At 45.2% G+C, this 14,592-nt stretch overlaps 1 protein-coding gene across 1 annotated transcript in view; it reads left to right on the forward strand.

The window, feature by feature from the left end:
- Positions 1-3,473: 3,473 nt before the first annotated feature.
- RyR (Ryanodine receptor) overlaps positions 3,474-14,592 on the forward strand; it is a 1,185,515-nt gene continuing 1,174,396 nt past the window's right edge. Inside the window, 1 exon segment of the mRNA XM_077638630.1 lies at positions 3,474-3,849. Coding sequence (XP_077494756.1) covers positions 3,796-3,849 — 54 coding nt within the window. The 5' untranslated portion in view covers positions 3,474-3,795.

The following is a 14,592-nucleotide window of genomic DNA, read 5'->3' on the forward strand; positions in this document are numbered from 1 at the left end:
GAAGCCAACAGTCACCGAAAGCATAGTGCATAGGGGAGTGTTTCTATTTATTTTTAAATTTCTAGTGTCAATTCGTTTTTAAAGAAGATTACTTATAAAGCAACAGAAAAAACAACAACACGGGTCGTATTTACGAGCCCCGCGCTGCACCAGATACGAAACAGTAATTAGAGACTAATTAGCGAGGCCCGGTCTTATGAATAGGGACCACGCAGGCAGCCTTCCACTCTGTAGGAAGAGAACTGGTGAGCAAAGATTTCTTGAATAGTAGAGCTTAAAAAGGAGATACAGATTCGGCACACATCTTTAAAAGGCCATTGGACAAACCATCAGAGCATCCAGCTTTGGACACATCTAGCCGTTGAAGTAATGAAGTAATTCCCCTTTCATCTATTTCTATGGCCGCCATATGATTAAGCTGTACTGGTTGATAAGGGTTGTCAAAACTTGTGCGGGGCGGAAATACAGAGCTGAAAAAATCATTAAAGGAGTTTGCCTTTTCAAGACTGCCATCTGGCCATTGTGCGCTATGGATGGAATGCGCACATTATCTTTACCATTGTGTTTAACGGTGTGCATTATCTTTACCATTATTTTTACATTATCTTTACCATTGCGCATGCGCAGTAGCGTACCGCTATTCTCCTATGGCCCATAGCGATAGGATGACCCTATAATAAAACTATCTGATGATTTTGTTTCTGACGTGAGATTCGACAGCTACATCGATTGATCGCGGTCACGCACAACTGCTTCCACATTTTTCCAGATCGCTGTAGTTACTTTGGGTTTCTTATATAGAAGCTTCCTTGTCAACACGGTCAAGAACCGCAGGCATTCTGTTCGACGACCGCCAAGCCCCTTTCTTGCTACGCCACCGCCTCCGAGTCAGTTCTTTCTTTTTGGGCGCAGATTTGTCGAATAAACAGCTTCCGCTATCTTTCTGACTGCTCTCACCACTGCGTGACAGTGGTCGCGAGCAGCACATGAAGCTGGAATTCTGTTGCCCCTCCTAAGGGGTCACCTTACTGAAGGTTGATGTTTTTTTTATTTTGCTTTTGACAATACCTGCAAAGCTCACGGATTCTAATCTGCTGTGTCTGTTGCGTAGGAAATATTAGTGCAATTAAGATTATGATAACAACCTTAGTTTCTCTCTTCTTTTTCAATCATCATTCTAGAGAAAAATGTTTCGTCCAATCAAAATTGTCGATTGGACGAGTTGGTGGGTCATGATTCGAAGTCACCACCGTGGAAACATACGAAGACAAGAGAAGAAAGAAACACTGACGACAGGACGGGCGCTGACTAACTACTGTCTATTTTCGAGGAAAACCCAGCACAATATATGCCAAGACACCACATGACTTTCAGGGGACCAAAGATTACAACCTAAAGCCCAGTCATGAGGGACAGAGCTGCCATTGACTAATTGCCGGAAGCCGCTAAAGGTGTCTCCGAACTACTGAAAGCCTTGTCTGGTGGTCTGAATTTCACCATTGAATTGCCTGTGAATAACAGAATCCAGTTTTTAGACGTGTTGCTTCTTTTTAGGGACGACCATGTTTTCTGGTCTTACAACGTAAGGTCTGCAAAGAGTCTGCTACTTTTTGACAGTGCGCACTCTAAGCTAGTAAAAAGAATGATAGTAACAAGCGCACTTCAGGCTGCGTTAGCCAAGAGCTGTGTTCATTTGGCAAACTTAAGGTTTGAGATCCTCTACTCTGCTGGGTACTCGCCTACATTAGTGGCTAATCTATTCGACGCCATGTTTAAACAGTTCAAGGAGGGGAGCAAAGCTAGGAAGGAGCGAGGGAAGAAAGGTGTTGCAGTCGCACCTTACCTTCACAAGATGACCCACAACGTAAGAAAGATAGCAGGGCGGCACAACGTCCATGCCGTCTTTTCGGCACCGTGCAAGCTTTCTAAGGTATGTGTCTTACACAACAGGGCAAGACAGGCGACCTGCACTAAGGGACACGGACAACGGTACACACACACTGTCGGACTGGGGTTGTCTATCAGATACCCCTAACGTGCGGTAGTGTGTACATAGGCCAGACGGGAAGATGCTTTAATGTCAGGGCCAGGGAGCACTTCCTCGACGTAGATAGAGGGTCTGGAGGTAATCTAGCAGAGCACTGCAACCAGCCTCACCACAAGTGTAAACCTATACTAGAGGATACAAGGTTCCTAGCAACATCAAAAAACAAAACACAAAGGGAGGTCATTGAGTCCTACTTTATTGCTAAGGCAGGGGACAGTCGCGTAAGCGCGCCCATCAATTTCACTGCACGAGAAAGAAATGCGCTTCCTTAGCCATGCCTTAGGATTCCTGATTTTGCATGTTCACCTGCCACTTGCCGTCTACTTATGAAGGATTCTTATTTTAACCGGTGCACATACTTCTCCTCAGGCTTTTGGCGCGGCTCATAAGTTGTAATCGTCCAAATTCTGTTTTAGATGTGGACTTTTAGTTTTCTGTCAGTGCTTACTTCTTTTTCTTTCTGCACTGACAAACTTTTGCTTCATTTTAGGTTTTATCCGTTTGTTTCTAGCCATTTTTCTTTGTGGCATCTGTAGGATTGTATGACGTTTTATCTGTTTTTAGATTTTTAGCTCTGCTTTTGCTGCTTGCTCGCGCCCTTTTAGGCTCGCTCGTTCTGTCTGTTTAAGTGTTCTTGACATCGCGCTCTGGGCACGATGTTGTTTGCACGCATTTTTTCGTTGTTTTTTTATGTGATCCTGTCATCACGCTTCCCGCGCCCTTTTTTCATATTTGTTTTTTTCCTTCCGCTTCATGCATGTGTCGGCCGCGCTTAGATGACTTGACTTTAGGATGTAATCTTCGGCCTCCTGACTGTCACGTGGTTTTTTGGCATATATTGCGCTGGGTTTTGCTCGAAAATACACAGTTGTTAGCCAGCGCCCGTCCTGTCGTCAGTGTTTTTTCTTCTCCTGCCTTCGTCTGTTTTCGCGTCGGTTATTTTGAAAAATGTTTTGTGATTGGCATTGTTAAATACACTATCTGTGTGAATCTGTATTTCTGGCAGTTTTTTCGTAGTGTAGTTAAAAAATACCCAGACCACTGATGCCTTGATACTGCTGTGTTGATACATAACAGGGAGGATATGTCATTGCAAAATTTAGTTACATCGTTAGTCACCTGGTCAGTCATAGAATAGAAGTACGTTGCTGGCTTTCAAGAGCCTTGCTGCGCGCGGACGATTCTCACTTCCGCTTGAATGTGCCACCTCTTTTGCTCCGTGCACGTGGACTTGGCAACTTTCCCAGGGGTTAGACCTCGTCGTCGTCACCTGGCGGCGGCCCTCAATGAGAAAACAAATCATCCTCCGGCACCGGCCGACCAAAGCTGGAAGAGCCGGCGCGGATAGAAAAGGAAGGAGGTCGGCAGGAGGCGATCAAGGCGCCGCCGCTCCCGTTGCCAGGGCGATCGAAGGCGCCGCGCCGCGGCCAGAGTCAGCGCCGGGTCAGAGTCGCTCGCCGTCAGAGCGCGCAGGACGTGGCCCGCACCGCCGAACGACGCCCACGAATGAAGCGGCTCGAGGGAGCGTAGCGGCACGCGCAGCAGCACCGTCTCATCGACTGGCGCAGGTTTCTGTCGGGAGGGGACCACACGCCGCGCCTTCCCATTTTTCCCTCCGCATCGGGAAGAAGAGGAGAAGGGAAGCTGGCTGACCCGGCGTGAGAGAAGTGCGTGGCGTGTTTTGAGTTCGTGTCTTTTGCGTCGGCAGCGGTGTGGTCGTCCGGTCACGCCGCTAAGCCTAACCAGCCATGGGGGACGCTGAAGGGTCGTCCGAGCAGGACGACGTGTCATTCCTACGAACAGTAAGTGACATTCCCTTATTCGAAGAGTGCGCGTGTGTCTCTTTGTTGGGAAGTATATGCAGCAGCCGAATGGCCTGTCCCGTATTCCTGTCTTTCGTTAACTAGGGGCAGAAGGCAGGTTTCTCAAAAACGTCTTGCGAAGAATGGAAACGACCTGCGCTTCTGCGGCCAACTTACCTCCTCGCATTTAGAATGCATTATTTTTATCGTAATGTGGTTTTATAAATTCTTCACCATAATTTCAGCACATTCACTTGTCCATGGTATTAGGATGTAATATATCGTTTCGTAAAGCAAGCCATAAGCCCGCAATCCTCGCCGATATAAATTTTACGTCGTCTGCTAGCGGCACGTGGACGGCAACTACAAGGTCGTATCTGGAACAACTGACCTTCCAGCTTAATCCGCCGCTCTTTATTCGTGGTGCGGTCCCCCTAATAAGCCATAGAGTATTCGTCCTTACCTCAACTGGATCGAGAAACAACTTGAATTTATGAGCGCGGACATTTACAAGCAGTTACGAAAGTACGCACTTTTGTAACTGTGCCGCAAGGGCGTAAATATATTCCCTTCGCCCAGTCGCAACAGGCAGCTCGGAGAGGTGAGCGAAGTGGAGACGATTTGCAGCTCTCGAGGGTTTGCAGTCGGACATGGCAGACGTCCAACCGGTGGCCAGAATAGCTGCTGGCATTTTGCTGTTCTCTTTTTGCTTGTTCACGTCTATGGTATGGGGACTTCGAGAGCAGCATCCAGCACTGAGTCAAAACTGCTATTTCTCGCTACGCTATGACCAGAAAACGATAGGATATTCCCGAGCGCGCAGTAACAGCGAGTAGAATTTCAGGATGCGCTATTATTAGTTTTTAGGATGTTTTAGGCGGCTTTCGGCTTCTTTAGGCTGTTTATATGCTGAAGAGAACATCGACGCAACTAAGGCAGGATAGGAAAGAACACGACACATGCGCCACAGTGCATGTTCTTTCTTGTGCTCTTGGTTGCGCCGCTCTCCTCTTGCATCAGACGCCAACTCACCGTTATTCTTACCTTTTTATATATTTGTTTGCCCGCTCAAAATTTCGGCCGGCGCAGCTGCGCCCTTGATGCATTTAAAGCATATCCTGCCATGGGTGCTAACAAACAGATTCAACTGTGAGATAAATATAAGTGCACAAGTGCCACTTTTTTTTATTGACATGGACATAAAAGGAGATGTTGGTGCCTTACTATGGCGCCGGCTCCTCCTTTGCACATAACTGAAAAAAAACACTGAAGTGTCGACATAACGCCCAATAAATCACAGCTAGTACACACACAAGTAACAAAAAAATGCAAAGGGTTCGCAGGAAATGCTAAAATAAAATAGAAACATAAACTATAGGTAATAATGATACCTAGTCACATAAAATGAGAAAATGCTATATGGAATGATATGTGCTAATCACAGTAAACTTTCTAAGAACCACAAAATCAAGAAATGAAGAAGAAAAAAAAGGCTGCAACAAAAACGATATCAAATACATCGCATACATAATAGAAACACATCAGTGGTTGTGTAGCTTGGCTGCTGACCCGAAAATGCGGGTTCGATCCCATGCCACGACAGTCGAATTTCGATGAAGGCAAAATGCTAGAGAGGAGTGCACAGTGCGCTGTCAGTGAACGTTAAAGAACCCCAGGTGGTCGAAACTTCCGGAGCCCTTCAGTACGACGTCCCTCATAGCCTCAGTCGCTTTGCGACGTCGAACCATCATCATCATTATAATTTATTTTCTCTTAACGGCCCCAATGGGGCATTACATAAGGGGGGGGGGGGGGGGAAATGGTAATAACGGGTCACAAAAGTAGAACACAAATATAACTGCAAGCCCAAATAAACAAAGTAAACGCATTGAAATTAACAAGGCAATAAATAGGTAAATAAATAGGTTTTTACAGGAATTGAGGAGAGAAATAAGCAATCAATAAGTTTTTAAAATTTGCTGAGTTGATTTCACTGACAACATCGTCAGGGAGTACATTCCACTCGTTTATAACAGTTGGCAAAAAGGAATTATTGAAAGCTTTAGTGGTACCATGAATATGCTGAACACTGTTGCAAATAAACAAACGTCGGGAGGATCTCAAGGGGGGCAGAATAAGGCTCTCGCCTAATTTCGGGAAATTAGAATAAAGTTTGTGAAAAAGGCAAAGTCTTGCTATCTTACGCCGTGATGACAGGGGAGTTAGACCGATGGAAGATTTGATATTCGTAACGCTCAGCCGAGAATCATATCTCGATGTTATGAAATGAGCAGCTCGGTTTTGGACTGCTTCTAACGCCTGGATTAGGTATTCTTGATGCGGGCTCCAAACAGTCGATGCGTATTCAAGCTTGGTACGGATGAATGTTTCATATGCGATTAGTCTAACCGCGTGCGGAGAAAATGTGAGAGATCGTCTGATGAAACCTAATGATTTGGAAACGCGTGCAGGAAGTGACTTGGTGTGATTTGACCAGTTCAGATTACTTGTTATTTCGACGCCAAGATACCTGTAAGATTCAACTTGCGACAGCGCGGTCGTGTTTAGCGAATCTGGAAAAGCAAGTTAGATCGTTTCCGAGACACGTGCATAAACTTACATTTTGTCGCATTCAACTTCATGAGCCAGGTAGAGCACCAGTTTTGGATTAAGTTTAAGTCGTCCTGCAGCAGAGACTGATCACTATTAGTGCAAATACTACGGTAGAGAACACAATCAATCGTCTGCGAACAGACGAATGGATGACGAAATTCCAGCAGGAAGGTCATTAATAAAGACAAGAAACAGAAGCGGGCCGCGAACTGATTCCTGAGGGACTCCGGAGGTAACATTTGTTGCGGCGGAAGGATGACCATCAATGACTGTTTATCGCGAACGATTAGTTAAAGAACAGTGAATCCATGATAATACTAGTGGGTGCAAAGACAGGCAGGAAAGTTTGGTCATGAGGCGCTGGTGGGGAACGCTGCCAAAAGCCTTAGAAAAATTCAGGTAAATTATGCCTGTTTGAAATGATGAGTCTAAGTTTGAGTGGAGGTCAGTCGTGAATTCGAAAAGCTGAGTTTCGCATGAATAACCAGAACGGAATCCGTGTTGGTTTGAGAAGAAAAATGAATTATTATCCAGGTGCGTTTCAATGCGAGAGTAAGTTATATGTTTGATGAGCTTGAATGCAATGCACGTTAGCGAGATAGGTCGATAATTGGACGGATCGGAGCGGTTCCCTGCCTTAAAACTGCGTACAACTCTACTTAACTTCCACTCGGACGGGATTTGGCCACTGGAGATAGACTGCGTGAAAATAATTTGTAGGATACGGCTGGATACAAGCTTGGTATTTAAGAATTTTGGCAGATATGTTGTCGGGCCCAGGGGCACTGGATACCTTTAGGTTATCTATTAATTTACATCTTCCATTAACTGAGATATCAACTGGCGGCATTTGAAGGAAATTTAAGCTGAGCGCTATAGGAATGTTTGTAACCGGTTCCTGTGTGAAAACAGACGAGAAGTACTCATTTATTACGTCTGAACGGAGCTCCTTTAGAACGTGAGTGCCATCGGCATCCAACAAAGTGATATTATGCGATTCGCTACGGTTGCGAGTTAACAAAGACCAAAACTTTTTGGGTTATTTCGGAGAATTTAAAGTAGTTCCTTGTCGTAAAATTTGTCTGGTCATCTTCAGCAACCTGGTGTAATTATGCAGACAGCTCAAATACTTTTCCCATTTAAGAGCTGAGTTCGTACCCTTAGCTGTCCTGAATAACCGTTTTTTCTTGTTACATAATTTTTTAATCAATTGGCAAACCATGCTTTGCCGGCATCACTACGAATGCAGACGAGGAGTACATACTAATCAATTAGAGAGATCATTTTTTCTTTATACGAACGCCAGTTTTCATCAACAGACCTATTAGGAGCGGACTTTGCAAAGTGAAAAAGAAATTCAGCCAGTTCATCATTGATTTTGGAAAAATCGGCTTTGCTGTAATCACGAATGTATTTCACTGAACGTTGTCGTGGAGAGATTGGAATCGATAGGTTGAACAGCAATATGATATGATCGCTAACACCATCGCAGGATGACAATGACTGGATTAAATCTGGATTTGAGACAAGAGAAAGATCTAGGGTGCTACTACCACGAGTTGGAAAACTAACTGTTTGAGAGAGGTTAAAGGAGAGAATAAGTTCCAAAAAATCTCTTGAATGGCGTGAATCTGCACTTAGGTTCTCCCAGTCGATGTCTGGAAAGTTAAAATCACCAAACTATAAGGTTTCCAGGGGGAAACTGGTTTTTCATCTCCAATAGAACGGTACCTAAGTCTTCAATCAAGGAGTGATCAGAATCAGGAGCTCGGTAGCAGGCGATGATAATATTAGTGCGATGAGCAGGTGAAATGTTCACACAAACGATTTCGCTATTGCTAGTGATTTCAACAGCAGAGGAAAGCAGGGTACGCTTAACGAGGACCATCACGCCGCCTTCCCTGCGCCCACGTCTATCGCGCAGGAAAAAATCGAAAAATTGCTTGTCTTGCAATAGCTATTTTTCCTGTATATCAAGCGCGAGCCATGTTTTGGCAAAGATCGCGTATCGGTGCTGTTTTCATCTAATATAGCTTCAACGGCGTCTTTCTTTGGGAAGTAGCTTCGTATATTGATTAGTAAAACTGATACTGATACTGAGCCCCCATAAACCAAATCAAACATTAGAGAGCGGCAACAATAACGACATCGCATACATCAGATTCCTAACAGAAACACATATAAATAATTGCCACAGCACTGGACAGCACGTACCGAGGCGAACAATGACGGAATTTACACAAGCAATATCTAGTACTTCCCGAGTATGCCACGGTCCTCGAGGAAATATTACAGTGGTCTGATCGCCCGTTTCTGCAGCGCATGCGTCGTCCACGGACCTCATACCTTTTGAAGACTGAATAGCCTTTTACAGGGGTGGTCAAGTCCGTCTTCAGTCGTGTTTTAAAACTCTCTTGCTCTGGGCAGTCCAGTAGCGAATGAGGTACATCCTCACGCTCGTGACACACGCACATCGTCGATTGTCTGCACGGCCAATTCTGTGTAGAAAGTGATTCGTGTAGGCTCTTCCCAATCTTAAGCGGTGAATGAGAGTTTCTAGACTTCTGTTGAGTGATATTGGGATTGTAAAACGTGAGTGGGGGTCAATTTGATAAAGGTTGGAAGTTATAAAATTTGGCTGGAACTACATTTTTTCGTTCATAGTCTTTTTCTGTAAAACTTCTTTTTGGGCTAGTTGGTGCATTTTTTAACCAAGGGAACGGAGCAGCGCAAAAACATGCAATCACACAAGAAGGACAAGACACGACACGAGCGCTGCTCAGCGCTGCAACAAAGCTCAGCTATGCTAAGTACTTTATTCTCTATAAATTTTTTTTGCTTCCATGCAGCTTAGTTGCCTGCCAGTGCAATTTCTTAATATTTCTCAGTTCCAATGACAACACAGTTATTCCACCCACGAAAAAAACTGTCAGCTGCTAAAAACAGGTGGTTGTCTGTCTTCTTCTGCAGTCGAACGTCAACGAGCTTTCCAGAGTTGGAAACTAACTGCTGACTAAATGGACCATGCATTTTATACAGAATACGGCACAAACGTGCCGCCAGCGGTGTCCTTCTTGGAGTACTCTACATGTCCTGAAGCATATGTGATTACTCAAGAGGCTTTCCATTTTTCGGATAACCTCAGAATACTGAGAACAACCATGCAACAGAAAACTATAGCGCGAGGGGTAAATCCGAGCAAAAATAAAGTATTTTTGATGCGCAAACAGAAAGCAGCCACTCGTACAGAGTGTTGTGTATGTCTTTTACTTAGCTGGGACACATTCTCTAAAACGCGGCATTAGTAAAGGAACAAACAGTTGACTTTCTTTCTGTGCTTTTTGCACTGTTAGTCATCCTCCCTTATCCCGTGTTTCCATGAAGATGTTTGGGTATTTTTTTTTTGTAAAAGCACCCATGTGGTATCTAGGATGGTTGTGGTTCTAAAACAAAATACTTTGCACAGCTAGAAGACTTGATTCTTGTAGTGTGTCCGTCAATAGAAATTACTGTGCAATAAGTAAGTAATTATTCATTGACATGCACCCAAGGATTACAGTTCTACTCCAGTTCGGTAATTACCCTAAACATCTATACCGAATTGCTCTCTTTGCCGGCCCTTTATACTGCAGCGTGCAACATGCATTTATCTTGTCTTGTCCCATAGGCCGAATTGGGGAAGTTTCTGGGAAATATTTTGATGAACTATCGCAGAGGTTTTATTACTCTGGGCATCGCCAGCTCAATTTTCGCGGTCATGTCCAGTTTAAAGGAAAGAGCTGCCGCACTTATGGCCACTTTATTAAGCAGTGCATCGGTCTTATTTTCTAAACTTCCGTGTAAACGAAAAGGTATGGGAATTGTAAAGCACTACACCCGTTATTGAAACAAGTTTTCTGCCTGAGTACTCAAAGTGAGCGCCCCATCTGGTACAGAAACTGAGACGGCGCTATAATTTACTCAATTTATTTATTCAAAATACCTTATAAGGCCCAACAAGACATTGAGTAAGGAGGGCAAAATAACGGATTAAGTACGATAGGATCAAATTGTTCAATACAACGCGCAGTCCAATACAAAAAAGTAAAAAAAATATAATTATAGAGGGTAAATCGTAACGACAAGGCATACATCGCCGCGAGCAACAAAAAGTACATAAAAGGTAGCAAGAATGCATCGCGTGTGCCCAGTGCACGTCGAAAGAAAAATCAGTAGCCATAATAAAAATGAGAATTATTGAAACAGCACAAGAAACCTAAACATAATACATTAGCAACGAGGAGAAAAAGAACTTATGGGACACAGCAACCTATAACAAGACACCAAGTCTTTAAAGAAAATGCTCGTGCAGCTGGCCTTGGAATGGTTGGTTTTTGCAGACAGATGCGATACTGTCGGAAAGATCATTCCAAAGAACAATGGCACATGGAAATGCAGATGAATGGAGCGACGGATATCTAATGGTTCGAGGGAGATGTCAAGTTTGATCTTAGTGATGCTGAAATGGGGATTGTAATTTTGTGTGATGAAACGAGCGGCTCTATTTTGTACGGCTTCAAGCATGTTGATAAGGTAATTTTGATAAGGGCACCACGTAGGTGAAGCAAATTCTAGTTGTGGATGCACTATTGTTAAATAAGCCACTTTTTTCACGTTATTAGGGACGTTTGGCAAGTGGACATAATGAGCCGTGTTTGCTTTGCCAATTGCGAGTGCGCATATAGTGACAAACAGGCAAACATAGAGAGACAAACATCGCTTACGACATCGATCCCACCGCAGCACAGCTTAGAACAGGCTAACGACAACATGAGTGCGTTGATGGGCATATAACTCTTTCACTAACTGAGATACTCTGCCCTGTCCTTTATGCGTAGCCGCATATTGAGAAACCTCAGCTGTAAATGCAGTCGGCGTGACTGATGGCGTTCTATGTCGTAATTGGTAACTCCATTCATGAGGAGTAGACATGAGTTAATGATACCCTTGCCAAAATGAAACAGGGAAACGAGCATGGGCAGGATGTATCTACAGTGGGTTACACATAACTGATCATCCCTCAGTCTAGCAGCAGGAGCGCTTTCGAAGGTGAAGCGTGGCAAGCGGTGGCAAACACGCAAGTAGGGAGTCGCGATTGAGATTCTTGCCGGTATAGGCTGGCCGCAGCTTGCAAACGACAGGACTATCTCGGCACCTGTAGGAGTACAGGTGACCGGCCCGACTAAAGTGACAAATGTTTATAAGCCAGGTGGGCCGCCAATACTCTGACGGCTCTCGTCGAGTGTGAGTGGAGGGGAGAGGGGATGGAGTGGACATACTCATCGTTTCGGGGATAATGCGGCGAGTTGGTTAATATCTTCCAAAAATAAAAAGACGTGGACAAAGACGAGACAACAAGGACGGGCGCTGTCCTCGTCGTCTCGTCTTTGTCCACGTCTTTTTAGCGCTGCTCTTCTGGAAAAGATCATCGTTTCACCCGCAGAAAAAGCGGAGAGCATGCAGGATCCTTTGGTTTTCGCAGGTTTACCCAACAAAGCAGAAAGAAGTCACGTAGCAAACCTCGAGGCAAAGTGTAGCGCATATAGAAAACCGGCCCAGAATCCTCAAAGTGGCCGTTCGTGGCAGGCTGCTCTTACACTGCCGCGCGAGTAAACGTGGTGCTGAGGTTGTAAAATCGGTATTCCCAGTCGAACATGCAGCAGCCATGACGTTTTCATATTATCCTTCCTGTCACTTCATTTCACCTCTCTTATCCCGTTCATTTCATTCGGCTAGAGGCACCGTGGAGTCGCTATAAAAATAAACTTGGACTAGTCTCCAATTACCGGTCACTGCAACGATTTGGACTCAAACGTTTATTACAAGGGGATCTAGAGTGCCGTTTCACCATCGTTTTCTTTATGGTTAGTTAAAATAACAGCGCTTACACATGCAACCGCAGAACGAGTGAAATACTAGACACAACCACTGGTTAGTTAGCGATGGTTAGTTCACACCGCAGAGCACAGTATAGACTCGTTTACTATTGAACTTTTGCCTAGGGGAGCCTCTAGAGACGTTCATGGAAAGAACATAAGGTATTTTTTTTATTTAGAAAAAGTCTTTCACCGTGCACAGTGCTGAGCTCGCCATTATTATTGCATACTGAATGCCCCCGTGTCAACGGATATGTGGCAGCTACGATTGAACATCTCTTTCTTCGGGAAAAAATAAAGGCTCAGGCAGAGTGCCCGGTTCTTTGGTGCATTTTTTGTAACTTTGTGCCTGCCTGGTCTAACTGTTGAATGCACGCTTCACAAAGTAATTCTGGCACCGCCTTATTGAACAAAGAATTGACTCTTGGAAATAACGTTTTTCTTTTTGATTGCTGGCTTTTGGCGCAGTTACAAGTTCTATCTTCCCATTTCTTTTCTCACTTCTTATGCCACAAAGCTATTCACTATTCATCTCTGGTATTTAAAAAGATCGTGGCTTTATCCTTTAGTCGTTCTCTTCCTTCAAATCAGTGCTCTGTTTTATTTATTTATTTATTTATTTATTTATTTATTTATTTATTTATTTATTTATTTATGGAGAATTCCTTGCACGCTCCTGTACGGCGCTTTGCGTAAGGGAATTTTACAGCAAACAAACACTATCAAAATAATGGAACAAGAAATGCAACAGCAACAAATAACCAATCAAAAATAAAAATTCAACGCTGTGCATGCGTAGCGGGCCTACAAGCGCTGACGAAATAATTGGAGGGGTCACTTCACCTCCACCTGAGAGATATGACGCGATAGTGTATTGGGGTTGTTCCCATACATGCAGAAGGTCATTGTGTTTTTTACATTCAGAGCTCCTTGAGAGTCCTCTTGGCGCAGTGGCGCAGCGGTTAAGTGATGCGCCACTACCGTGGGCCTTTTGCGGCCCATGTTGCACTTAATTTAACTTCCACCTGGCACGGTGGGCAGTTTGCTCCCTGTCCGGTGGGCAGGTTGCGATGACACCGCAAGGTCGCATGTCCAAGTTGGTCCACCCGACTCCTAGGTTGCTCTCCGGGCACCACCTGCCAGAGTCATGCTCGTGACTTCGCTCACAACGGCTGGGTAACGGGGCATTTAACACGTTAGTGCTGCACCACGAAGACGAGTCGGCAATAATCGCGCTGGTTTGCACGGCGGCCCAGCAGAGCAAGCTGAGTGTCCGGGCGTGGATTGCAGCAACCATCTGAAACGCATGCACAGATATGCCACTGAAAGATCAAAGAAAGAAGGCGTCTACGGAGGCGCATTGTGAGCGAGTCGACGAGGCGCCACGTTGCGCCCTCCGAATGCAAGCATTGCCAGCGGGGCGTCCTCTCCTCTCCCGCCGACGCAGATTGTCTCGCGGGCTAGGAAGAGACGTGCCGCCCGGAATAGCAGCAGCGCAGTGAGCGGGGGGGTCGGAGCTGGGAGAGAGCCAGGGTCCCCAGCGGCGCAGTCAAAATAAGACGCGCAGCAGAGCAGGGCTCGCCCTTCCGATCGAGCCACCGTGGCGGAGAAGGAGGTAAAGAGCGTACTCTGTTGCGCCAGGCGGCACAGGTTGGGGCTTTTCAAGGGAGAGACGCAAGAGGCGGCAGTATGCCCCCGTCTCGTGGCGCAGCAACGCCCAGGGCAATGCGCGATCCCTCTGCGGGAAGTTATTCAACAACTTTTTGCTGTCCATTCTGACCTAAGTAAAACAGCGCGAAGAAAGGTGCCCGAAGGCGAAAGGGACAGCAGATAGCGCTCTCTCCTCTCCCTTCTTCGCTTCGTCTTCGGGCACCTTCATTCGCGCTGCTTTTACTTACGTCCGTACAGGAAGTTATTCGGCACGGGTGCATTACTAATCCCAAATATTGTTGCACAAAAGAAAAAAGGTTATTACTGCGCGAATTAGACAGGACAGGAGAACAGGAACAAACACGACAACACAGGCGCAAACGCTATATAAGGGATGAACCTAGGCGCATAACTATAACCATACGAGTCAGTATTGTTCTTTCGTTCTGTATTGTGCGAGATTTGACAGATGCATGCAATTTCTGCAGTCTTAAAGGTTAGCAGCAAGCTTTTACTGCGGTCTGATCGAAATACAAGGTTGACTGTACCAGTTTCAATCGCAGAT

The sequence above is a fragment of the Amblyomma americanum genome, chromosome 9 (genome assembly GCF_052857255.1).
Source record: "Amblyomma americanum isolate KBUSLIRL-KWMA chromosome 9, ASM5285725v1, whole genome shotgun sequence".
NCBI lineage: Eukaryota > Metazoa > Arthropoda > Arachnida > Ixodida > Ixodidae > Amblyomma > Amblyomma americanum.